This window comes from Scatophagus argus, chromosome 4 (assembly GCF_020382885.2).
Source record: "Scatophagus argus isolate fScaArg1 chromosome 4, fScaArg1.pri, whole genome shotgun sequence".
NCBI classification, from domain to species: domain Eukaryota; kingdom Metazoa; phylum Chordata; class Actinopteri; family Scatophagidae; genus Scatophagus; species Scatophagus argus.
This window is the reverse complement of record NC_058496.1, coordinates 24,937,996-24,965,253: the sequence shown is the minus strand read 5'-3', so window position 1 is coordinate 24,965,253 and position 27,258 is coordinate 24,937,996. Positions and strand designations below refer to the sequence as shown.

The 27,258-nt window shown below is 39.6% G+C and overlaps 1 protein-coding gene across 2 annotated transcripts in view; it reads left to right on the top strand.

Moving 5' to 3' along the window:
* Nucleotides 1–7,740: 7,740 nt before the first annotated feature.
* The window catches only part of smarca2 (SWI/SNF related, matrix associated, actin dependent regulator of chromatin, subfamily a, member 2), a 46,994-nt gene continuing 27,476 nt past the window's right edge, over nt 7,741–27,258 (top strand). For both annotated transcript variants that reach the window (XM_046385980.1, XM_046385977.1), the window contains exons 1-18: nt 7,741–7,897; nt 8,817–9,080; nt 9,491–9,620; nt 12,085–12,504; nt 13,099–13,200; nt 14,251–14,503; nt 16,541–16,667; nt 17,005–17,178; nt 17,655–17,828; nt 18,637–18,807; nt 19,650–19,700; nt 20,431–20,561; nt 21,551–21,608; nt 21,899–21,990; nt 22,475–22,622; nt 25,131–25,294; nt 26,868–26,934; nt 27,036–27,146. In XM_046385980.1, the coding sequence (XP_046241936.1) occupies nt 8,847–9,080; nt 9,491–9,620; nt 12,085–12,504; nt 13,099–13,200; nt 14,251–14,503; nt 16,541–16,667; nt 17,005–17,178; nt 17,655–17,828; nt 18,637–18,807; nt 19,650–19,700; nt 20,431–20,561; nt 21,551–21,608; nt 21,899–21,990; nt 22,475–22,622; nt 25,131–25,294; nt 26,868–26,934; nt 27,036–27,146 (2,607 nt within the window). In that variant the 5' untranslated portion in view covers nt 7,741–7,897; nt 8,817–8,846. The remainder of the gene's footprint in view (nt 7,898–8,816; nt 9,081–9,490; nt 9,621–12,084; nt 12,505–13,098; nt 13,201–14,250; nt 14,504–16,540; nt 16,668–17,004; nt 17,179–17,654; nt 17,829–18,636; nt 18,808–19,649; nt 19,701–20,430; nt 20,562–21,550; nt 21,609–21,898; nt 21,991–22,474; nt 22,623–25,130; nt 25,295–26,867; nt 26,935–27,035; nt 27,147–27,258) is intronic.

The following is a 27,258-nucleotide window of genomic DNA, read 5'->3' as shown; positions in this document are numbered from 1 at the left end:
TCTAAAATCTGTAACTTAAAAATCTCTGCGTGAATCAATAGTTCAAAGGAGTATCTTAACATTTTGAGAAATATGCTTATTTACTTTCTTAAGTTAGATGAGAAGATCAGTGCCACTCTCATCTGTGTGTGGTGAATACTTCTGGAGCCAGCCAACTGTTAGCTTAGCTTAGCACAGAAACTGAAATAAGGGGAAACTGCCACCCTGGTTCTCTCCAAAGGTAACATCATTCCCCCATCACCACTTCTAAAGCTCACCTTGCTTTAGTAATTGGAAAAAAAAAAATCATGTTATTTATTCATACATTATTTGTGAAAGGAAATATTCATTTGAAATTGAATTTTCTGGAAATTTGGGTGTAATTTGCACAGAATTTGGAAACGTGGCTTAAAATGTCTAAAAACAAATTAAATTCAACTCAGAATAAAAAGACACATAAATGTATAGCTGTACCAATCTATAAAAACAAAAATCTGATGATAAACACGATGTAGATGTCTCTTCAAGACTTCAAAATAAATCCTATCAATATTCAAATGATCAGTTTAAGTAACTCAAAAGTCTGAGGGTGTATTACACAATGTGTGCAAATGGCAGCATTCAACAGGTTTGTAGGGCTGTAGAGAAAACCAACAAATGTAGAATGGCTGTGGAAATCGTATTGGACAAAGACGAGTCCAAAGATTCTAGAGATTCATTAGACATATTGATCTGTGGCTTTTGATCCTTCACTTCCAAAATTCTGCTGGTCACAGACCAGGAAAACATTTTGGCCTGAAGTTTTCATTCTTTTACAAAATGGAAACAACTGCCTATTTGAATTGTAAAAATATCCATTTGAACATTGCTGACTTTTTTAAAATCATAAATATATCTCTGTATTGCACTGTCTTGTGCATGCATGTATCTGTGCATATTTTTTTATTTTTATGTGTTTCTTTGTGTATATTTCTATTTTTATTCTTTCTTTTTATATTTTTGTATTTTTATTTTATTTTACTGATGTATAGTCCTCTGTGTAGCGCCATGTAGCATCCTGGAGGAATGCAGTTGCTCTATGTACTGCACATACATAGCTGTAATGACAAATAAAGCTCTTTGAATCCTTGAATTCCAACAGAAATGATAATTTGGGTAATACAGAGATGGGGACGGATTGTTCCGCAAACTAAATCATTCATTGTTAAATCATTTAAAACAAAATTTTGTGAGCACAAACAAGAAATTAGTCTCAGCATGTCACACATACTATATCACCCATGAAATTCTTGTGTCTTCTTTCTCCACCAATTCAGAGGAACAAGACAAACGCATTCATACATTTTCTCCTCCAGCTGGATATTCACCAACAGACATGTTGCTCTACAAATACAGACAGACATATTGTACCTTTCTTAACATCTTAACACCACTATCCCCACTCCTGTAGATGTGGTTAAGATGAAGTGGTCTTAACAGCTCACAGATGCTCACCATGCACTGATGGTGGGCAGGTATTCAGGGTTGACTTCATCCCCTGTGAGCTGCAGCGATTCACTGTGACAAGTTCAAAACACATGCTAGCATTGCACTTTCAGCCAAGCCTCTGCTACAAGTTGAAAGGGCTGGAAACACATTGGAGTAAAAAGAGCTGAACTAACCATTCTTCCCGGTTTCATCTGTTTCATCCAATTCCAACTGGCGGTGAAAGAAGCGAACACAACTCAATTACAGATGTCATTAATAAACATGTATCAAAGCAGTGTATTTTTGCGTTTTTGTTTGTTTCTGGACTTCACTTGTCAATCAAACAATTTTTGCCCAGGGTCATTTCACGGAGATCTCTTTTATAATGCTGGTGTGTGGCAAAATTGTTTTGGGCCACATGGAGACACAAGGGCAGCAAGACTGAATAATGCCATATCCATCTCTCTTAATACAGTCACGGTTCAGCCAGCAATGCCTCTGCTACTGATGAAAACTGTGTTTTACTATTTATTTGAAATGCACAAATTGTCACACTATGGTTGCTGAGGCAAAACAAGACTTACCAGATGTTCAGCAAAGGCAGAACTGTTTTGTAGAAACTGTCCTCCAAAGACAATCAAGTGACAGGGGAATGGAGTAAACCTTGAAGTATTTCATGTTTTCATAGAGCCTCAGAGGGAGGAGGTTTGCTTGCTGTTTGGTACTGCCGATCAGGTTTTAACCTTTTAACCATGACCTTAATTGATCCTTAACCCTAAGCAATTAATATTTTAACTACGATAACAAAGGTCCCCTAACCTTAGCAAAGCAGTCATTTTTAAATCTAATCAAAACTCAACCCCAGTGATGTCTGACCAGAAAACATTTGTTTATGTCATTCACAAACAAGTGAATGAATCACACAGATGTGTCATTCTGGAAGACGGAGTCATGATACATTTTGTTTAATTAGGTGGGCTGGTTGATTCTGTGATAGTACAGAATACTGATGAGAACATGCGGAACGCTTACACATCATCTGCTTATAATCACCATGTGTGCTTACGGGTAATCTGTCAACAGATATTATCGAGCGTGGTCATCCCTGATCATAATGCCCAGGCCACCAGATGTCAGGCAGGTTGTAATATTAAACAGAGTGCTTTAACGATGAATGGCAGAACACCTGCAACAAAGGCAACTACAAAGAGGCTTCCTCTGACAGCATTTCCTCTCTTCTCAGCCTCCTACATGACCCCAGCACCATCTTGGAAAAAGATCTCAGTGCCGTTGCTCTCGACCAGACGCTGGTCCCTCGAGAGAGCTCAAAAGCAGCTCTCGCAAAATGAGCACTTGGCAGGCAGAAATTGAGGGTGGAGTGATGGAGGAGGGCACAGTGCACCTGCCCGTAAATCTTGATGAAGTTTTCCTTTCAGGAGAAGCACTTGAAGAGAGAAATAGCAAACGTTGGTCAGAGGGCCAGGGGATAAAGCCAAGAGAGGGAGCAGCCAGTTGGCCTAAAACTATGTTTAGGAAATCCCTTACTGAGACAACACAACAGCCAATCTGGACACCTCTGAGATCCAAAGGTCAGCTATGCAGACACTAAAAGTCTTTTTCCTGCAGTCTGGCTGAATGTGGATTGCACTTGTAATGTTATACCCCTTACGTTTTCAAGATGACCAACAGATCTTTTTGATAATTTGAGAATGTCAGCGTGAGCTATAGCATATCTATTGTATTAGGCTTTAATGCTATATTATTATCACTATTCCTATAAGAGACAACAGTACTATTTTACTGTGACTAATAACAATACTAATAATGACTGAAATAAAAGAGTAAAAAGCTGAAAAGGAAGAAAAAGAAGAGGAGAAGATACCTGTTCACAACAATAACCTTCTCTGTCAGAGTATAATCTATGTCACAAATGAGGAGACAAGAGTCTTTTGTATAGGAACTTGTTTTCTGACCGTTTGTGATTGAGCTAATTAGATTACTAATTGTCAGTTAGCAACAAACTGTTGCTACAAGAAGAAGAAGAAGAAGAATCAGCTTTATTGACAGTATATATATTTTTACATACACACACTGAATTCGTCTTCTGCATTTGACCCATCCTTAGTTGAACACACATGCAACACCCAGCAAATTACATGCAGTGAAACACACACAGGAGCAGTGGGCAGCATCAAGCGCCCGGGGAGCATATTGTGGGGTTAAGTTGCTCAAGGGCACATCAGCCGGCTAATGGGGGGGGGGGCATTTTTTGCATTAATCACTCCACCACACCCAAATTTTTCCTGCCCGTCCGGTGATCGAACTACTGGTCAGTTGGTATCTAGCTAATTAGCTCTGCATTAGCCAGCGTTTTCCTTCTTAATTAAGTTTGTATTGAATTAAATAGTTCTGAGAACAAAATACACAAATTAACAAAATTAGAAGTGGCTAGGACAGTTATTGTTACTGACTAGTGCTAGCCAGGCTAGCAATGGAGTTAGCAGTTAGCTAACTAGCTGCTAAACTTATAGAACCATGTGTCATGAAGCTGGATGGATGGATTTTGCTGTGTCTCTCTGGTGGGAGTTAGGGCAAGAAGCTGAACGAACAGCATGAAAAAAAAGAAAGAAGGAACGAGAATCTGGTAGACAAAAATGACAAGGAAGAGAGGAAGATACCATAAAGATGACTGAGGGAGAGAAAGAAAATGAAAGAATAATCGGAGGACACATGGACAAACTAGGGAGAGCAAAAGTTCTTTCAGCTGCTAATATCAATCATATTTTGTGTGCAATACTTACTGCAATAAGAACTATGCGGAGCTATGACTGTGGAGAAATAGAGCAACAAATCTAAACTTTAACGTGCCTCCTAGACAAGCCTATCTACTCATAGTAAATAATGCCTTTTTAATTTTAAATGTCGGCTGTCTTCTCTGTTTAAACAATCGCTCCATCATCTGACTCAGGAATAAAATAAGTGCACCACAGTGTAAGCAGTGGTTATTCAAATGGGTCTCTCAGATAACACAGAGTAAAAGCAAACAGCTTGCTGCCAAATGTGGCTCATGTAAAACTAATTATAACACACCCTTTGCTTGCACACACCTGTGGATGGTGCATGTATGCTCATACAGTGTGTGTGTGTGTGTGTGTGTGTGTGTGTGTGTGTCTCCCTGTTGTCTGTAAGCGTGCCTTAAACTTGACCGTAAAATTAAATCCAAAAACAGACTGACAAAATCATTTTATTTTTCTTAAAAGCTCCTGATTGCAATTTAATGCAAATATCATACAATGCATAAAGATTAATTATTCATTGTTCCATAGTCATACCAAAATACTGTTAAAAAATTATGCTTAAGCCAGAAGTGTCTACAAGTCACAGTATTTATGTATGAATGAGAATGTTTTTTTGCACAGATTATAGCTTAATAACGTGTTATAATGTGGCATCATCTATTGCTAGATTTTTAATGTGCTATTTTGTGCATATTTACTCTGGTGTGTATCTGAATTTTAAAACACATTTCATTTTATTGTATTATCAGGGAGCCTTTATAACAACTTACCCCCTGCCCCTCAAAAAACAACAACAAAAACATATGTAGGAATGTAATACGTGCTAATATTAGTGTTGTAACCACTAAATAATTACACTGTTTACTCTATAAATGAACACAATTACTTAAACATTACTGCCTAAATGCTGATGAATTGGTCAGAAAGTCAGTTACCCTTCTTTTACTTACGGAAGTCCCAAGATCGTTTGGCAAAAGTTACCCAAGAATACTCCCTATACATTATATATGAGAGATAAAAAGAAAAGGCGGTTATTACACACACACACACACACGGTTGTTGAAATAACAAATATTACAGTAAAAATACCAGCAATACTAGACAGACCTTAGCTGAAGTTCGTGTAACTTTTAAAACGGTCTACTCACTGTCTATTGCTAAAACAATATATAATTTGACGAAGTATGTTTGCAAAATGCAAAGACCTCCCAAGAAAGATGGGAAATTTGTAGTACTATGGTACTGCTTGGTGCATTACATTTTGAGTGCACCCTGATGAAATTTATTTCATTTTGCCTTTCTGTAGACAACTCAAGGATTTATCAAGGAAAATGACGGGAAGAAGGATGAATTTAAGAGACCTTCTTTGCATCTGTAAATGTGTGTTCCATTGTTGAACCTGTCCATTTAAGAACCTGCAGGCTTTGAATAAAATGTCACGCCACTGATTCACCGGAGCCTTTTACGGAGGGTTTCAAGGTGAATGGAAGCCACAACCACTAGTCCTTTCACTGCCAAATGATTGCGGCTGGGCCCTTTCCTGGCTGGGTGAATTTGAAGGGGGCAGTGGCTTCAACCGCAAAGTTAATTAGGTTTGTTTATTTGAGTAAAATTTACATTCAGGAACCTTGTGCACATCCTTTATGGAGACATATAAGAAAAGGCAGAATTGTTAAAGAGGGGAAGTTAAGATCAAAGTTTAAATGTGTGGCTTTGTTGATAAGTGAGGTATTCAAATGATCTGACTGCTGACTGCAGTAGTTTGTATTACAAGGTCATCTCGGTGTCATCACTTGAAAGACAGACAGACAGACAGACACATAGATAGATAGATAGATAGATAGATATGCATGTATTTATGTAATAGATATGCATTTTGTTCTCCTCACTGCAAGTATTTGCGCCACACAACATCATCCTGTGGAGTTTGAGGGAGACAGTAAAGTATTTAAAAAATGTAATTCCTTGTGTGATAAATGTAAAAGCACTAGATCGTACAAAAGCTAGATCTAGAAAAAGTTGGCAAGAAAAATTTGAATACTGACACATTTCAATCGTAAAGCAGGTGCTAGTTATACTATTTAGTTTGACTTATTTGGATAAGATACACTTGATGTAAATGCAGACAAATTATGAACTGTATTATGTAGAGAAAACAGGTCAGAAAAAATAGCGCAGTGGAGTTTGGACAAATAAATGCTCCAGTGAGAACAGCTTTTTCCTTTCATAATGAAAACAAAACACAGTTTCTCATATCATAACGATGCAAATGGAGCTCGACTAAACCTTTGAGTTATTTGCATGGCTTGTCTTTGAACCTCCACATTGCCTTCATCAGACTTACGAAGTTAGTGTATGTAAATGAGATTTGGCACTCAATCACTCTGGATCTGTCATGTTTGTTTAGAGCTCAGATGTCAATGATAATTCAGAGTGTGCCAGGTGGTTCTGCATTACAGCACAGCGCTGCAAGGCCAGTTTACTGAGGCAACTGCTGGCCACTGCTGCCATCTTGTGTTCTTTTTAAGAACTGCACAGAGCAGGACATGTATGTTTTAAACATTTTAGACCGTTTCCCTCTAAATAGTTTAATAGGTAGCTTTAAAGTTAAAGATGTTGTCCAAACACTATCTCATACTTGATCTATATTTTTCCCTTTGCTAAAACCTGTGACTCTGACATTGTCACTTAATTCTGATGCATTACCATTTCTTCACATGGAAACATAATAGATTCCTGTTGTACTCGGGCATACCACTCCTTCTACCAGACCTTCTGCCCGATCACCATGTATAAAATTAGCAAAATATCAGACCTCCTTAACTGTAAATTATTAGCCTGTGTGTGGCAAGTGCTGATAAAATAAAATTTCATCTCTAAAACGGCCATTTTGTATTACATTATATTTATGACACTATTTTTTTTAAACATTTAACATTAGGCCTACTTCTCCATTGAAATTTGGTCATGACTTTTTTGTTTATAGGTGAAGTACTCCACCTTTGTTAGAGCAACTGAAAAATAAAATTTTAATTTAGGATTATTGCCTGTCATCCATGTTTAGGCCAGTGCTTTCATGTGTGTCATACAAAGGTGGAAGAAGTAATCAGTTATTGTATTTAGGAGTAACAACACTGCAATGTAAAAATACAACTAAAGGTTTGGCATTAATTAAGTAAAAGTGCAGAACCACGATCAGCCAAATGTGTTTTTACGTAAAAAAACAATGTTCTCATGGGGCAGGGGAAAACTCTTCTCATTTTTACTTGTGTTTTCCATAGTATTACACATAAACTATTAAAACATCACGTTAGAGATCCCACACAACATCTGCAAGTCATAGTAAACTTTCACAAGAATATCGTGCCGTCTGCCACAGATAATGGCCTCTCAACCAAAAGTTAGAGCAATGGTTACAGGGCAGATACACGCCCTAGAAATAATATTAGATGATTGACATGACAACTAGCCAATCATTATTGAGAGAGGCGGGATTTCCGCTGACATTGACGAATCAGTAATGGCGACACAAGAAAAAGTTTAATATGTCAGCAAAACAACACCAAGGGGGAGTGAACTTATGGACAGCAGTCATATTTTGAAGAAACATTATATTTACACCGTATTGTTTGCAGTTACAGTTCAGCCGAAAGGTAAATTGACTAACGGCGCTTCGTTTTGATGAACATTGACATGTAACTATTTAACGTACTGCTAATTTTCCAAACTGCCTGACATGGCCACAGTTTGCTAGCAGAAGATTCTGTATCCAGTCCAGCGTCACCCAGACTAGCTAGCAGGCTAGTTGGTATGCTAGCTAACGGCAGCTAGTTGTTAGCTAAGTTCCCCATCGATCGAGCGATGCAGACAACCCAAACGTATTAAATGTTTTTTTGTGGAACTGCATGTTTTTATATATCATGTTTAAGTTGACCTTCGTCTCTAAAAATGCCAGCAAGGTCATGTCAAGAGCTTGACTTTCATCTAAACTTTGATTTTGCCTGCATATCCGTTATGGCCACCAGGTTTGGGGAAGCCATTATCCAATCAGAGTTAACGTTAGTTTTACTAAGTGATAGTTACCAGGCTAACGTTACTGTAATGGATGGATGATCAGAAAAAAAATATAACGCGAACGCTAGCTTATGCATATAATGTTTATCACACTATTTGCTGTGTATATTGATGGTAATTGATTTATTTCGACATATATTGACGCTGTAAATATAGTTTTCAAACAGTTTGTATAGCCATCTCAATTTTTAAATATTATTTAACAGTATAATGCAAATGTACATTTGCATGATAAGGAAATAGGAGCTAATGAAACAGCAGTTTAACGTAGCTTGCTCTCTTTGGAGCTTTTCATCCGTTTTTTCTTGACACTGACCACCATCGGAGAGCATGTAGAGTAAAGCATTGTTTAACATTCTCCATACATTAACGGCAGCTCACAAGAGTATACAATTTAAGCAACAGATAAAACATTCAGATACGTACAATTTTATGGCAGTACTGAACTTGTATTGTTTGAGTAGCATTAAAATCCTGTCACGCCTTTTCCCCCTGTAGCTGTCTGGTGTCCTCTCAGCTATTCGGTAGATGTCCACCCCTTCAGACACATCAGGTGGTATGTCCCATCCTGGCCCTTCTCCGGGGGCAGGTCTATCCCCAGGACCCATCTTGGGTCCCAGCCCTGGACCAGACCCCTCACCAGGCTCTGTTCACAGTATGATGGGACCTAGTCCTGGACCTGGAACACCTAACGCACCTCACAGCATGCAGGGACAGGGGCAAAGTGATTACTCTCAGGACAGCATGTATCCTATGCACAAGGTACATTGCACCTACTGCTGTTAAGTGCCTTCTTGTCACAATTCCAGAGATGTTTTAGTTGTTATTTTGCATCTCTGTGGTGCATCCAACTCCCTTGGTTATTACAATTTAGTTTTAATGAGATGTTCACTGCAAGAACCCTGGCTGTAAATCTGCCAGAATGATAAATTGGTCTGCATTTGTTGTCCCAATAAGTTGAAATATATTTAAAGTAATTTAGAAAGTGTCTCAATGACATAGTTTATCTGCCAAAAAGCAAGATTTATGTTTTTATGATAAAAATGATTGTTTGGGGGCTACACTTATAATTGTCACTAGTCTCCTTTTGTGAACACAAATGCCTAAGTAAGTGGGGTGGGGGCATACAAGGAGTGAATGTTAATTTTGAATCTTTTTCTTACTATTTTCAGACCATGGAGGGGATGAATGACAAGACAATGGCAGATGCAATGCACTTTGGCCACATGAAAGGTGTGGGCATGAGATCTCTGCATAGTGGTATGGGGCCTCCACAGAGTCCTATGGACCAGCACAGTCAAGGTATCTTAGTTCCTTGATTTTTAAATGTTATTGTTTTATTAATTCAAGTTAATTCAAGTACAACAGCTTTTTTAGCGTCATTGCACTTGATCATTGCACTTGTGCTTCCAAATTGTTTTTATTATGTCCCCTAAGCGTCATTCTTCACAGGTTGCATATGTCTATAGATTGAAACCAGACCAACCATCCATCCATCCATCCATCTTCTTCCGCTTTATCCGGGACCGGGTCGCGGGGGCAGCAGCTTGAGCAGGGATACCCAGACTTCCCTCTCCCCAGACACTTCCTCCAGCTCTTCCGGGTGGACCCCAAGGCGTTCCCAGGCCAGCTGAGTGACATAGTCCCTCCAGCGTGTCCTGGGTCTTCCTCGGGGCCTCCTCCCGGTGGGGCATGCCCGGAACACCTCCCCGGGAAGGCGTCCAGGGGGCATTCGGAACAAATGCCCGAGCCACCTCAACTGGCTCCTTTCGATGTGGAGGAGCAGCGGCTCTACTCCGAGCTCCTCCCGGGTGACAGAGCTCCTCACCCTATCTCTAAGGGAGCGCCCCGCCACCCTGCGGAGAAAGCTCATTTCAGCCGCTTGTATCCGAGATCTCGTTCTTTCGGTCATGACCCAAAGTTCATGACCATAGGTGAGGGTAGGAACGTAGATTGACTGGTAAATTGAGAGCTTCACCTTGCGGCTCTGCTCTCTCTTCACCGCGACGGGCCGGTACAACGACCCCATTACTGCTGTCGCTGCACCAATCCGCCTGTCAATCTCACGCTCCCATCTTCCCTCACTCGTGAACAAGACCCCGAGATACTTAAACTCCTCCACTTGAGGCAGGAACTCTCCTCCAACCTGAAGGGGACAGACCACCTTTTTCCGGTCGAGAACCATGGCCTCGGATTTAGAGGTGCTGATTCTCATCCCAGCTGCTTCGCACTCGGCTGCGAACCTCCCCAGCGCACGCTGAAGGTCCTGGCCTGAAGAAGCCAACAGGACAACATCATCCGCAAAAAGCAGAGATGAAATCCTGTGGTTCCCAAACCAGACACCCTCCGGCCCCTGGCTGCGCCTAGAAATCCTGTCCATAAAAATAATGAACAGGACCGGTGACAAAGGGCAGCCCTGCCGGAGGCCAGTATGCACTGGGAACAGGTCCGACTTACTGCCGGCAATGCGGACCAAGCTCCTGCTCCGAGAGTACAGAGACCGCACAGCCCTTAGCAAAGGACCCCGGACCCCATACTCCCAGAGCACCTCCCACAGGATGCCACGGGGAACACGGTCGAATGCCTTCTCCAAGTCCACAAAACACATGTGGACCGGTTGGGCAAACTCCCATGAACCCTCAAGCACCCTGCGGAGGGTATAGAGCTGGTCCAGTGTTCCACGACCAGGACGAAAACCGCATTGTTCCTCTTGGATCCGAGGTTCGACTATCGGCCGGATTCTCCTCTCCAGTACCCTGGCATAGACTTTCCCGGGGAGGCTGAGGAGTGTGATCCCTCTATAATTGGAGCACACCCTCCGGTCCCCAGACCAACCATATCTTGATTATTTCTTCTCAGACTGCTTTATTTCAATACATTTTATATATCCCAAGAGGTTAGGGCAACCGTGGCCTAGAGGTTTGAGAAGCGGCTTGTGATCGGAGGGTTGCTGGTTTGATGGGAGGCGCTGATGCTCCCTTGAGCAAGGCACCTAACCCCCTCAATTTGCTCCCCAGGTGCCTGAAATGGCAGCCCACTGCTCCTGTGTCTTTCACTACGTTACGTGTGTGTTTAATCAGTAATGGGCTAAATGCCGAGAAGAATTTCAGTGTATGTTAAAAATATACTGACAATATAGAGCTCCTTCACCCACAGGCTGCTACAGCTCCACTGTTGAAGGGACAGATACAGGAAATCTTTCCTGCCACATGCCATCACACTGTACAATAACAGCTAAACTCTGGTCATAACGTACAGTCACTACGCACTTTATATGTTTTACTCACTCACCTTACATTCTACTGGCACCTCACACTCTACCTCTACTTTATTATTTCTACATTACACTGTTTACTGTTATATATATACTTTTTTTATATTGCCTTGTATATATATTTTATATATGCCACTTTTTATTTTGTTGTTTTTAACATTTTGTTTAGCTTGTTGTGTGTATTGCTGCTGCTGCACCGCAATTTCCCAGCCTGGGATCAATAAAGTATATCTATCTATCTATCTATTGAAGTTTAAACAATTCAGTCATCAACAAGAAAGATAGCGAAGATTAGTCTTAAACAAATAACCCAGTTTTATTTCAGAAACATGTATGTTATGCTTTTCTGTCTTGTTAATTATTTTGTAACCTCTTAGATTTATTTTACAACTGCTTAGGTCGACTTTGACCCTTAAGGAACCACTGCTTTGAGGGTCTTAATGCGAAGTTTGTGTATTTAAAATCATAATAGCTCCTTCCTGTCTACTGTAGGATACATATCCCCCCATCCATCACCCATGGGTGTCCATGAGCATGCCTCCAGTCCCATGTCAGGAGGAGGAGGTGGTGGGGGACCCACACCTCCCCACATGCCTCCATCCCAGTCAGGCCCTATGATGCCCATGGATCCCCAGGGAGCCATGCCCAACATGTCCAGCATGGGCCAGCAGGGGAGGGGACCTTCTGCCTTCAGTCCAGTCCAGCTGCAGCAGCTCAGAGCTCAGATTTTGGCCTACAAGATCTTGGGCCGTGGGCAACCCCTGCCTGAAAACCTTCAACTGGCTGTTCAGGGCAAGAGAAGCCTACCCACAATGCAACAGCAGCAGCAGCAGCAACAGCAACAGCAGCAGCAGCAGCAGCAACCACCCCAGCAGCAGGCATCTAGTGGAAGTCCTTACAACAGGCCCACAGGTAAAGAAATACAGTGATACAAACTGGTTAATTTGATACTGTGATTTTATTAGCTATGAGGAGGAGAATCTAGATTGTGCAGGATTGTCTTTTTTCAGTGCAAGTTCTCTTAAACTCACTGTTGAACCAGAATTTGGATCATAGTTTTGGGAGACTTTGTGATCAGATGCAGTGAACTAAACCCAGATACTTTTCAGGTTTCAGAGATATTTTTCTTGGTAAATCTCTTTTCGTTTTTAATTTTGGTGTCAAATAAACAGCTGCCATATTTGAGGATTCTAAGTTTGTTTTTGGTTTTTTTTTAAATTTTTTTTTAAATTAAAGTCCATATGATGATCAGCCAATACACATTGTAAACCATTGATATGCATTGCATATTGTGGTGCACTGCATATTTATTAGAGTGTAAGTGCATGTATTTTCACTATTGTTATAACAGGGTAAGAATCAATGTCAGGTAAAAGGAGCATCAGTTAGGACCACAGCTAATGGCAATTTTCATGTATAATTAGGCTTGGAGAATTGTACCTCATGATTTGAAAGTGCATCAGATTAATTATTAATTAAAATATGACTTGTTCTTGTGTTAAAAAGGTATGCCAATGGTACCTATAGGTGGTCCCCAGTCAAGTCCTTGCCCTACCCCAGTCATGCCAGTACACAATCAAAGCACAGGACCCAAGCCTTGGTCCGATGGTAAGTGCTGTAGAAGTGCACGTTGAACAGTAAAGTTAAATGTATGTGTGGATGAATGCCACAGAGAGCTGCATTTGATTTAAAGTACACCTTTTGAATCCATACATCATAATTGAGTGTGTGATTTGAAGTGAAAGGTTTGAGACTGACCAAGCTGTTTGATGTGTAGTCTTACATCAGATTCTCTTTGAAATGAGACTAAAGTGACTTCTTTGAAGGTGCATGGGATATTGAGGAAAGGTGCTGCAATCCAAGGTTGACTTAAAATACAGTGTAGCAGCATTAGCTTTGAAGATACTACATTATTTTCTGCTGCTAAGAGGGGGACCTACCTACCTAACATAATGTGCATGTGTTTCTGGTCACCTGGACTGCTATACCTGGACAGCAATAATTTCTCCCAAAGCCAGAAACAAGTAAAAAGCCAGGTACTGTTGATGAACAAGACACAGATCTTAACTGTGAGATGTACAACACAGTGACAACACCCAAAGTCATTTGATGAGAATTTGGATAAAATATTATGCTTAGTAAAAGTTGCAGTGAAATAAAGTTCCAGTAGTACGAAACACTGAAGTCTGAGTGTTTTAAAAGTCTCCAGTTCTTTGTTTCTTTTTTGTAGGTGGCATTAAAATGTATTCTTTGATTTCCAAGCTTTTAAACACCTTTTGTTATGTCAGGGCATCTATTCTGGAAGCTGTCATTAGAATGAAAGAATTTTATTTATTGGAAAACATCCCAATAATACTTAAGTATACTATCACAGTGTTCACCTACACAAACCTGCAAGATGTGAAAGACAGTATGGGAAATTCTTCACAAATTTCAACCATGTGTTGTGGGTACAGATTAATGGTGCATTATGACCAACATGTATTGCCTGCACACTGGTCTTCATAAGGATCAAAAACCCAAAACAGTACTGCACAGTTGTATCAAGCTGTATATCATTATTGAAACAGCTTCTCGTAATCATTTTGTGATTTTGATCGAGTTTGAATTAACCAGCCCTATGGAGAACTGACCAATAACAAAGTCTTTGATCTTCAGGTCAGGTTGGTGAAAATCAAGTCAATGCTCAGAAGCACCTCACCCCTGCTGCCAGTGGACGCCCGTCCCCTGCACCAGCTCAGCCCTCTGCTGTGCCACCGGGGCCCATGCCGGGCAGCTCAGTGACCCCTCAGCCTCCCGGGCAGCAGGTTTCCCCCATGCTCCAGATGCAGCAGAAACAGAACCGCATCACGCCAATCCAGAAGCCTCAGGGTTTGGACCCAGTGGGGATCTTGCAGGAGAGAGAGTACAGGTGTGAAACAAAAAAATCCTCAACATCCTCTCCGTTCTACCTTAAATTATCTTTTAATCATTGTCACTAATCATGAAATGACATTTTCAACATTGAGACTCATCATTTAATTTTCCTTTTTTTTTTTTTTTTTCAGGTTTACTACATCATTTGTATATAAAATGTAAAAGAACATTTAGCAGCAATTGTATTTCTAGCTTTGTAAATTTCCAAAGTCAGCGGTTAATCACACTTGATTTGAATTTCTTGGCTTCCAATTTTAATAGTCTTTTATGCTGTTGAAAAATTACAGATAGTTGACTTCACACATCAAATGCTTTTCTCTTAAATTTTGTTTTGTTGTTGTTTTAGAGCTCATTAGTGATCAGCATTTTGAAAATTTTCAAAATCAGACTGTAGAAACTTCTGGGTCCTACATATACAACAAGCATAAAACTGTCATTTTTTTATTCAACTAGTTTTGGGGCTCCTGAACAGTGAAAGTGTAAAGACATTGTGATACAGCAACTGAGACTTCGGGCTGTTTTGTGTATGATGGAATCCGATACTGTGATGTGAGAAGTTTATTCTATAACTGCATGGCTCAACATACTAACTATGTGATTGTCGAACCTAGCAGGAGACATGCAGGCCACTCACATTCATGTCAAGTTTATTTGTATAACCTGATATCACACATTACAAATTTGCCTCTAGAAGCTTTGCAGTCTGTACACCCTCACAGATACACACATGGTAAAGGTGCAGGAGCACTGTGAGGCTTAGGTGTTTAAACTTGTGTGTGTTTAATTTGATTTAATTCAGAATTATCCTTGAAGGATGTGTTACAGAAATATGTGATCTTATTCAGTCTGATTGATGTTGGAACTTTACATGTCTGAGAAGGTTTACGTGTCTTACCTGCTAACTTAATATTGTGAAGAACATTAGGTGGTTTTTGGTAAAGGTTATGTGCACACATAATCAGAACTCACTGTTCCTGCGTCATAGTAACCTGCAGTCTGTGTCATTTTCTGAAAATATGTACGTCTGATGGAGATATGAAGAAGGCCCATAGACCCTAAGGCTTGTGTTTCTTCATACAACTTCAAGGCTCTTTCTTTGATGATCTCTTTTTTGTGCTCACACATCACACTTGACAAGCTGCATTGTTCAAAAAATATTTGGAAACGGCTGACCCCTCTTCAGTGTGTCTGTCCAGTTTGGCCTTCTATTGGAACAAACAGCAACAGTCATAGTGCTACATCTCAGGGACCTTAATATTTAAATCATCAAATCAATAACAACCTTGGGTTGATAGGAAGTGAAGTAAACTACTTCAAAATACTACAAGGTATCTATTGTTTAGTATTTCTCTATTCTTTTCTGAATCACTTTCAGTAACAAGGAAACATCAGGAGGTGTTGAATTGCAGTAAATGAAAAATAAAGTGAACGACTCACGAAGTACCCGTCATAGAGTTCAGCATACAGAAATGTAGCATCAGACCAAGACTATGCTTTTATAGAAGAGCACCACGATGAAATGTTTAAAAATGTCAAAAATTTGTGAAAAATGCTCATCACAGTTTCCCTGAGCCGAAAGTGACTTCAAATTATTTCTTTTATCAACCCAGCAGTCCAAAACCCAAAGGCTCTTCATGTTCCATTGTTACTGACAGGGAAAAGCAGCAGATGTTTGACATTTTTGCTTAAAAATGACGTACATGATTCATTGATTATCAAAATAGTTGGTAACTACTCTTTTTTTGACTGAATAACCGACTAATCTTTGCAATAGTTGTACAAAGATTGGAAGAATAAGGACACTGTTCCTGAGTAAATTTTTATTGTTTACTTGTAGTCAGATCACAAAGCTAGGCTTTCTTAATTTAGTACAGAACATTTTAATTCATCTCTAGGATAATTGTGTCGCATGCATTTATCTTCACCATGTCATGCATTTACCAAGTGGAAAAAAAGAAAAAGAAAAAAAGGAGTTTGGACCAGTTTGTTACAGTTTGATAGAGTTTTGACTTACCATCTTCATGATGTTCAGATTACAGGCACGGATTGCACATCGAATCCAGGAACTGGAAAGTTTGCCTGGCTCTCTGCCCCCTGACCTGAGGACTAAAGCCACAGTGGAGCTGAAGGCACTGCGTCTGCTCAACTTCCAGCGGCAGGTACTCAGGAATTGCCATATTTCATGTTCAGTGTGACTGCACAAAATGTTAGAATAAAATGAATGTATAATGTGGAATGTAAGAATAAAAAACTAGAATGACTCACACTGGAGGTAGCTCAATCAGTAATGAGGTGTCACTAATGCTGTGATTTAAAAAAAAAAGAACTTCTAAGTGGTCGTTAATTGGTTTAAAGTCTTTAAATAAATGCTACCTTGTGAGCTGCATTTTTATGTATTAATTTCAGTTTTGCTTACTGGACAAAACAAATTTACACTTGACATTGTTATTCCCTAGAAAATGCACTAGAAAATGTTTACCCTGTGCATATGTTCAGCTAAGACAGGACGTGGTGGCATGTATGAGGCGCGACACAACCCTGGAGACGGCCCTTAATTCAAAGGCTTACAGACGCAGCAAGCGTCAGACGCTGAGGGAGGCACGAATGACTGAGAAGCTGGAGAAACAGCAGAAGCTCGAGCAGGAGAAGAAGCGCAGGCAGAAACATCAGGTGATCCACACTTAGTCTACTAGGAGAAGACATGCTGAAAAACGGTGCTACTGTTGTTCTGGTTAAACACTAAGACCACACTGGACCCTTTTTTCTCTTAGTGGTAACACAAATCTGCGATGAATGCCGTGGAAGTGGGGTTTGGTACAGAATACAAGTGTGAATCACTGTTAGTTTGAGCAGCTGAAGAAGTTATGATGAAGAAGAGAAAATGTTAAAAACAGACATTAGTAGCTTCATTTTTGGAAGTGGACATCCACTATGACAGCAAAATTTAATAGCTGACGGCTTGCAAGGTGGCTTCATCAAACACTCTCTGCACCTTGAAATGAATCCATCATAAGTGAAAGACAGAAGTGACAAAGAAAGTGGAGTTTGGTGGCAAAGCCTGACTGTTTTTCTTTCTTTTTTATCTGATGTGCCTTGTTGTCAAAATAGTATTTGTACTTCAACAAGATTTATGACTTGTTTTTCAGGAGTATCTCAACAGTATCCTTCAGCATGCTAAAGACTTCAAAGAATATCACCGCTCAGTGTCTGGTAAAATCCAGAAACTTACTAGAGCTGTTGCCAATTGGCACACCAACACAGAACGGGAGCAGAAGAAGGAGACTGAAAGAATCGAGAAAGAGAGGATGAGGAGACTTATGGTGAGAACTTGAAAGTCAAAAATTGTATCATAATCACAACTGTCAGAAAGAGAAAGTCCTTGGAGCTGTGCATATGATCCTCTGAAATCTCTTTTAACTTCTGATTTAACTTTTATTTTTGTTTTTAATTAATAATTAATTTAAACTATAGGAGGTCAGATTTCTATCAATAGCCTAACTGTCCCTGTGCAGACATGCTGATGGCAGTGTGTGTGTGTATACAGCTGAAAGACAGATCAAATGGAATCAATAAGGCACTGTTTATTTTACATTCTGGTCAGTTAACAGTGTTTCTTTCATTAGTGTACTGATTTAAAATGAAAACAACATTTGTGACATTGCAAGCTGCTGTATGCACCGAAAAAGGGACGTACCAATCCTGCTTTCTCTTTTGCAGTATAACAAATTGATTAGAATCATTCTGTGTCTGTGTTAGGTTACTCTCATGATCGTAACTTGAATAAGTTCAGTGTGCAATTTCTTTCACAGTCAGATTGTGTGATCTGAGGCACCTGTCTGTCTGACTTTTTGGTATTTAGATGTTTCTAGAAAATATGACTAATTAGTCACGACAGTCACTATTAAACAGTAATCAGTATGGATAGGCATCCATTGATCCATTTAATAACATTGGAATTTGCAGGAGCACTGATCTGATATATTGGATTGGTGCATTTGTCATACCAAGCATAGACTAACTGACTTTGAATAAATATTATCAACCTCTAGGTAATATTTTGAATATTCTGATCTTTGAGAAGGTCTTGTCCTCTTCCAGCATTAACCTTCTGTTACCACCCCTACTCAGGCTGAAGATGAAGAAGGCTACCGAAAACTAATTGACCAAAAGAAAGACAAGCGTCTAGCGTACTTGCTCCAGCAGACGGATGAATATGTGGCCAACCTCACCACCTTGGTGTATGAACACAAAGCTGCCCAAGCTGCCAAAGAGAAGAAGAGGAGGAAGAAGAGAAAGAAGGTATGGTTACTCGGAGCATGTTGCTTTATGCTGTTTGACAAAAGGTTTGCATTGTACTAGTTTCTGAAGGTTTTGCTCCAGGGTTTGTATATTGCTGCTTGGCAAAATCCAGGCAGATGCGCTGTAATGTGATTGGCTCTTGTTTTCTTTCACTGTTGCTGGGTGTATATCTTTACATAAAGCCAATCCAAACCTCCCTAGGAGCACCAACCAAGGTTTAACTGTGTCATGAATTATGCCTTTTAATCACTTTAATCTCATGGTTCATTATTTTGTTATTTCCAGATGTCTTCCAGAATGACAGTGTGGTTATTGTCACTTATCGCATGTCCTCTCCACAGTTTAAAGCATTAAAAGTATTTCAAAGTCAGTGACATGGTGAGCTTAGAGCATGTGCTAGCCCACACGATTTCACACCTTCTGTGAGAGGCAGAACTAATCAGAGTGGTCTTTGACTGGAACAAACACCTGCGCACTGTCAGCCACTCATGAAACCTGGTGGAGATCCCCACACTGACTCTAAAAGGGTCCTTCAGTAACCACATACTGTGTCACCTCAATTGAACATGTGCAGTGAGTCATGGAATAGCACCTAAAAAACGAAATATTTCAGTAAAGTACATATGTGTTAAATCTGCTGGAGAACTCATTTTTCGCCTCTGAAGAATAAGTGACTTTGCCATATAAAACAGTAACAGAAGAAACTATGCTGTTATGCTGTTAATCCCGTATAGAGCCATGATTACTGAGATTACATAATACTGGTATTATCTTTCCTTTAAACATACCCTGCGGTTGATAATCATATGTCATTTAAATAGCTTTATGTGTTTGATGTCTAGAAGGTGGATGGAGATGGTGAAGGAACCAGTGCCATTGGTCCTGATGGAGAGGTGAGCTGCAGTTCTACATTTTGTCATATTTTCCTTGTTCCATATTTTCCTCCATATTTTTTTGTTTTTTTTCCCCAATTTTGGTCATATAACGTGTATTCCTGTTGAGTAGCTATTTATTTGAAGGACAATAAATGTGATAAATGTAAATGTATAAATTTAATATTTCTGCAACCTATCTAACCTGTCAAAAAATTACTAGAACTTTGTTAAATATTTTGTTTAGTCGTGTACTTATATTATCCCAAATGTTTCAGTGATGTTGACAACATGAATGAAAGCTCTATGCTAGAGTCATGTCAGCCTTTCAGAATTAGTAGTAGTTTATCAATGATGACAACAACTCCCATGATCCTGTGGTATTTAACTACGTGATCCTTTATTCTCAGAAATGAATGCATTTAATGTGACTAGAATCAAAATGTTTACCACGGCAAAGTGTCAAATGACAGTGTGACGACATTGTGATGGGGTCGCTCTTAGTGATCAGCTGCAGCTCCTCTCAGCCTTACAGAGGTTTTTTTGTGACTTCCACCTCATTGTTTAGCTATTTGGCTGGAACTTTCCTTTTTGGGTTCATACTCCCCACTCTCATTTACAATACAATATGTAAATGAAAATTACTATTTCATGAATTCACACAGCATGAAAACGCAGTATGTGATGATGGTCAACTGGTAATAATTGCAGGCCTTTGTGCAAAAGTGAATTTAACACGTTTGTTCTGCAGCCCATGGATGAGAGCAGCCAAATGAGTGAGCTGCCGGTCAAAGTGATTCAGACGGAGACTGGGAAGGTTTTGCAGGGAACGGATGCTCCCAAATCCAGCCAGCTGGAGGCCTGGCTTGAGATGAATCCTGGGTGAGGAAACACATTACTGCATCCATAGATTAATTTAATTTATAAATAAATAACTTTTTTCTTATTAAGCACTCAAGGATCTCCTTTTTGGTGCATAAGACGAAAATGACACAGCCACATAAAATGTTTGCTTTCAGATGGGAAAAAAACTGATTGGCTCTGATCCTTTAATAGTGTACGCAGACCATTGTGTCCTTATCTGAGTCAAAATGGACAAAGACAAGGAAAATACACATAAAGTAATTTGAGAACAGGTGTATGATTGATATTGGGTAATCAGTAATTGAGTTGCCATGGCCAGTGTCCAAGTGCTGCACCTGCAAATTATAATCCACATTAGAAACAAAAGAGCACATAAGATGGTACTGCATCCACCTGGTGTAATGAGTTTCAAGAAACATGACAAATTCAGCTCTTCATTTAAGCCAAAAGGCTCAACTTTGGGTATGAATCCAATATGCAGAGCAGTTAACTGTTGAGTGTGTCACCACCTCTGGGAGAAGGGGAGATTTTTTCTTTTCCTCAGTACCATGATGTGTTTAGACTGTATGTGATGTTGATGCACGGTGTAGTTCATGTTTTTTGTACATGTTGCAGTTTTGTGTTCACGTAACCCCAATTTTAGAGCTCTTGTGAGTTTGGCCAGTATAAACCAGATCACAAGGACATTTCTGCATGTAGCACCAGATTGAACTGCATGCTGTAAGCAGAGACTTTCACAAGTCATTCTTGACAAGTCTCAAGTCTTTGGCCACAAGTCCATCTCAAATATCAAGTCATATATACTTTGGATAAAGTCTGATGTGATTTTTCAGTTGACTGTCTGTTTCTAACAGAAAATATTCCCCTTTCCTGTTCATCTTGCAGCGTGCTGTTTCCTGTCAGTCCTGAAGGTTTATAATATTTTGATGGATAACTCATATATTGACTTAACTCTGCGCTAATTTTCTTTTTTATCCTCTTCCTGCCGGTTCATCCTTTATAACCAGTTATGAAGTCGCCCCACGGTCAGACAGCGAGGAAAGCGGCTCGGAGTTTGAGGAGGAGGTCAGTGACTTTCTCATTAATAAACTCCCACAGTGGAGGATTTAAGATCAGCCTCATGCAGTTTTTCAAATCATGCAGACGTTATTAAATGGGATTTAGTGCACATCTCAGGCAGACCAACTCAGTTTGCACACTAAAAACATGCATTAAAGTCCACTAGGGGGCTGTAGCTCTGTGCACTTCAGTAATGGTGTTTCTGATAATTTTGTTTTGTCCTCAGTGCAGCTCCTTCTGGTATCTCTGCTATTATTATGTGTATGCTCGAAGTCATGTGTTATTATGCTTTGAAGGAGGAAGAGGAAATGGCAAAGGCAGAAACGGAGGAGAAGATGGATCCGAATGGAGACGTAGTGTGTGTGACGGCTGCCAAGCACATCATTGAGTACTGTATTACTTCCCATTATCCCACTGTTTTAGATTTACATGGTAGGACTCTCCTTTTCATCTAGGAACTGCATTATTTAGATACAAAGATAAAAGGTAAAATCATGTTTATCCAGTGTTATATAGTGTTATAAAGATATTAAACATAAACATTTTTTAAAACCTCAGAGGGTTTCAGAGAAACCAGCGGGAGTCTCATGTGGGGGCAATCAGTCAACACTCTAGACACTGAGATTAAAGAAAATCTAAAATGGAATCAAGACATAAATAAGTAAAGCTCTGAAAGGCCTTATCTGAATCTACACATTTCCATGGGGACTTTAAGCGAGGCACTCCGTCTGTACTCGAGCTGAACTCCCAGTGCCAGGTCCAAAAAAAAGCCATGAATCTGATCATTAAAATCAATGTTAAACAGAACACTTCAGTCTGGGTTAGAGGGTTTCAAATACTCTTTTGCTTTTTTACATTATGCACACTGTCAGATCAGCCAAGCAGGACGTGGATGATGAGTACAGTGTTCCTACTGGACAAACCAGCTCCCAGTCTTATTATGGTGTGGCCCATGCTGTCGTTGAGAGGGTGGAGAAGCAGTCATCACTGATGATCAACGGAACACTCAAACATTACCAGGTACACATGCACACGCTGTTTTGTAGACTTTTGCATTAGATTTGTTAAACTATTTTTATTGTTTTGTTTGTTGTTCATTTTTCCGGCTTTCATTTTTCCAGTAACAAGGCTCTTGAATGCAACAGAGCATTTTGGACATTTCTCACAGTTTTCTTTAAAATATTGAATGATATCTTGTCCTTGAATGAAAGTAATTTAACAAACATAAACACAGGTGACTGTAATAGAAATACTGAAAGCCATTCAGAACTACTGGTGTTGCCCTTGAGAAGCCATTTTCTTATTTTGTACCATCTTGTATTGTGTCACAATGTCTGACTGTTTCCAAGGGTTTTGAAAGTGTTTCTGTTGCCAGTAGCAAAGGTCAAGATGTTGTTCCTTTAGTTAAATTTGGTTAGAGTGCAGCACTAGGAGATTTATGAGTACAAAGGACTTTTAGCTAGAGCTACCAGGACTTCTTTACTGTTTTATTACTGGTTGTATTTGTTCTGACAGCCAGCACTGCCACCACTAGACAAGTCTGATTTATTTTGATTAATGTTGTGAGTTAAAATTTTCATTTGCTCTGTTTTTGAACTTGATCAGTATGTTGTATACTTTTTCAGTTAATTATTTTTTTATGATACAGTTTAAGAAAGGTGTTCCTTGATAAACAGTCATTTACAGTACATAATCTAATTAAAAGTCTAGTTATATGAGAATCTCTTGTTATTTAGGGTTTGGGGTCTGCCGGACACTCTTATCTTTAAAGATACAATGTAATATTTGAATGCCTTGACACTTGAAACCTATTAGACTAATCTGGTGTCCTACATACACTTGGCTCTAGAAATGACTTCTACATGGGCAATAGTAGAATAATAATATTTAGTTTGATAACCGGCCACCGTTCCTGGTGCCAGCAATCAAGAGCTGCAGCATTTAAATGACCTGTTGACTAATCGCGCACATCCCTACCTTGTTTAAAGGGCTATGTGTGAGTAATACCTGTACTGCTGCCAGTTGCTCATCACCACACACTTTTGTTCAGTTTTACCGTTTGGGAGTGATAGCCTCTTCAGTGGCTCATTCTGTATTTTCTGCTGGGTTTGTGATGCACCAGAGTACTTCAGCTCTGTCTCTTCTTTGGTGGCTGTTCCGGACATGAATACACTTGGGTGTGATATATGTGTTATATGTCGGTCGTTTTCCATTGTGACACTACAGTCTCATCTCTACTGTTTTAAATTGGGATGGCAGTGAAAGATAGGATATTACAAGACATGGGGAACTGGCAACTGCTGCTAACATTTTTCTTTTTTCCAATCAGGTTGCACTCCTAGCACTGCTCTGATTTATGGTGTGCTCGGCTTTAAATGAGATATGATGGCAGCTCCCTGAGGAAATTGGACTGTTTTTGGCCATACAGTAATTGGATCAATTGTCTGCTGTGCCAACAGCAATCAGTGTCACAAACCAGAATTGTCAGCATCTTAGAGAAGCTACACAGTAATACAGGACAATTTTCTGTTTATCGTGTCCTATTAATATTTACCCTCCACCAGCCTTTATGTGGAATTAGCTATGCTGTGTGTGTGTGGCGTTTTGTTAACTAACATGCATTTGGTAATTTGTTGCCACTCAACCCTTTACTGGTGCCAGTGCCATTGTGCCTTTTTCTGTTTCTAAATACTATCTATTGCAGATAGTTTTCTCCAGGCCACAGGCAAGCTACACAGTTAGTACCACAATTTATATTTTGCTGCTGCACTTGAATCACTTAAGTTATAAAATGCCAAAGTGGCAATGAGATCAAAGAGCATTTGCAAAACTCATGAAAACAATTAAACTTACCTATTGAAATACATGTGGTGGTTTGTACTATTATGTATTGACAGGCAGAAGAAACACATTTAAAAATTGGCTTTTTAATCATTTTCTAGTAGAACTTAAACCGCTGCTCAGTTAACAAAGCAGCCTATCATCATTAAATTAATCAGGAGTTACTTTGGATAGAGCAAGGTATTCGAAATTGTCACATTTGACTTTGGAAACTGCTGCAAGCATTTTTCATTATTGCATTAGATAATATAAATAATCATTAGTTGCGGCCTTGTTTTTAAAAAGTTTTAGACTGTCAAAGCTAAACATGGCGGGAGAGAATTTACCAAGAGCGAGCAAACTGTGACATGTAACAGGTGTGTTTTGGTTATGTATCATGTAATATAAACCATCTAAGCCACTGGCAGTCCGTTTGTTATTTAAATTGTCATGCCTGTCCTTTTGAACAAGGTAAAATTCAATCTCATGCAGCATGTAATTTTCCTCAGTTACTTCCTTGAACACTGCCCACAGTGCTCTGTCTGTCTGTCTGTCTATCAATGATTTTTTGTCTATTATGTGCTGGAGGAGTAGAAATGATGCACACAAAAACAAACAAGTAGAGTGAATGATGTTTTCGCTGCAAGCATATTTTAAGGCATGCCTTTATTTTTCTACATTCTGTGTTCTCTGTGTTCTGTGATCTAGATCCAGGGGCTTGAGTGGATGGTGTCCCTGTACAACAACAATCTAAACGGGATCCTGGCTGATGAAATGGGGCTTGGCAAAACCATCCAAACCATCGCCCTTATCACCTACCTGATGGAGCACAAGAGGCTCAACGGTCCCTTTCTCATCATCGTTCCTCTCTCGTCAGTACCCTTCACCTGCCGTCCTTCACCACTTTTTATGTCATCCTAAAAATTTTGAGCATGGGGTCAATACATGCAGTTTGTAAACTTACTCTTGGGAATCATTTTAGACTTAAATACACGGTATGGTGATTAGTCTAAATGACAAGATTGGACTGTAAAAGAGAACAGAAGAGTCAGGAGTACCAACCCCAACTGAGACACTGGTGGACCTGTTGAAAATGAAGTTCATGTATCAGGAGTGCACATTCATCTGCCTACAGGAGAGCTGAAGGAATACCAAAAACAAACTGGCTCTAAAGGAATAGTGAATTATTACTGTGCTCAGGCAATGCTGTTTTATATCTGTTTTTTTGTATAGAGTTAAAACTCACCAACTGCCTTAATAGACATGAGTGTGCTGCGTATACATCCCATGATAGAAATTATGGGAATTGAAGTTCAAATTGTTATCAGCTACTGTATTGGCCTGCATATAAGACAACTCTGAAATAAGTGGAAAAAAAAAACACATTAAATAGTCTCAATCCATAATTGACCTGTTTTGGGTCAGAATTAATGTTCCATATGGTCTGAACAGCACTCTTTCTCTGTCGTCATTCTCGATCTTTGGTCCGCTTTTACAGAGGCATGGCATGAGATGAAAACTCGTGAATCTATTCAGTCACTCATTTAGCTTCCAAAAGGTTGATTTCCCTTGCTATTTTCCCGTTACTAATCCCAAATTCTTCAAACACAAACCACTCCAGCCTTCACTTGGAAGCAGCAGGAGACCACCTCTTAAAGGTGGACCTGGGTACAGTTATTTGAAGCATCAATTTTCTCTCCTTTCTCCAAAAATATGGTGCAGGTGGGTTAATGCTCCTGGGTTTTTCCCGCCTCCCTAAACATAGCAGATGAAAGTAGCCTCAGTGCTTCCATACTTACTTTTTGTAGATTTGTATTTCAAGGAAAACCATGTTGCATTCCCCAATTTTTTGTTTCACCTGATTTGTATTTTTTTATAATTACAATTGTTGTTACAAGTGTTGAAGGCATAAAATGAACATTGGGTTTGTTATTTTCAGTACTTTTTTTTTCATTATTACTGAGATGTGCTCTGCTTTTTCCACTCCCAACAGAGCAGAGACTTAAATTTAAGCCCCAGGCCGCTGTGTTAAATGCTCTTATGTTTAATATGCACAGTGAGTTAATGTGAGCCTTAAATAGACCTCTTTCATCTGTGGTTGTGTGTTGGGGAAATTAAAGGTAATGGGCTTGATCTTCCCAGGGGACCTAGTTTTGGACAGGCTCTCTCTAAGAAAAGTTTCTCATTGTGAGCTACAATCCATTATTTTGCGTGACGTTACTGCAGGAGATTTTTTCTTATTATTATTTTTATCCAGCAAATTACATGTGAACCTTGATGATAGACATTTCAGTAAGCACTTTGCCTATTAATGCGTGATTCTTGGAGTTGCCCTTTCTCTTTGCTTCTTAGCTAAGCTCACCTGAGAACGTGTCTGTTAAGTGCTCTAAATTCTACCCACTTCCTCACATGTAACCTCTAATGGTTATGATTTCTTTTTTCCAGGACTTTGTCTAACTGGGTCTATGAACTTGACAAGTGGGCACCCTCTGTGGTCAAAATTGCTTACAAGGTAGATAAGATCTTTTTTAAGTTCCTTTTATAAGACATTCTGAATGCTTTTACTTGACTTATGACAGAAAATTGTTTTGTCTTTGTCCCCCCCCCCGAAAGGGCACCCCTGCTATGCGCCGTGGTTTTGTGCCTCAACTCCGCAGCGGAAAGTTCAATGTCTTGCTCACCACCTACGAATACATCATCAAGGACAAGCAAATACTGGCCAAGGTGAAAGAGAGCAAAGCTTTGTCCTCTCTGTATAATTCACTAACTCAAATACACTCTATTGCAGTTGTGCATACACCATATATGCATTTGTATAATCTTTTATTTACTTTTA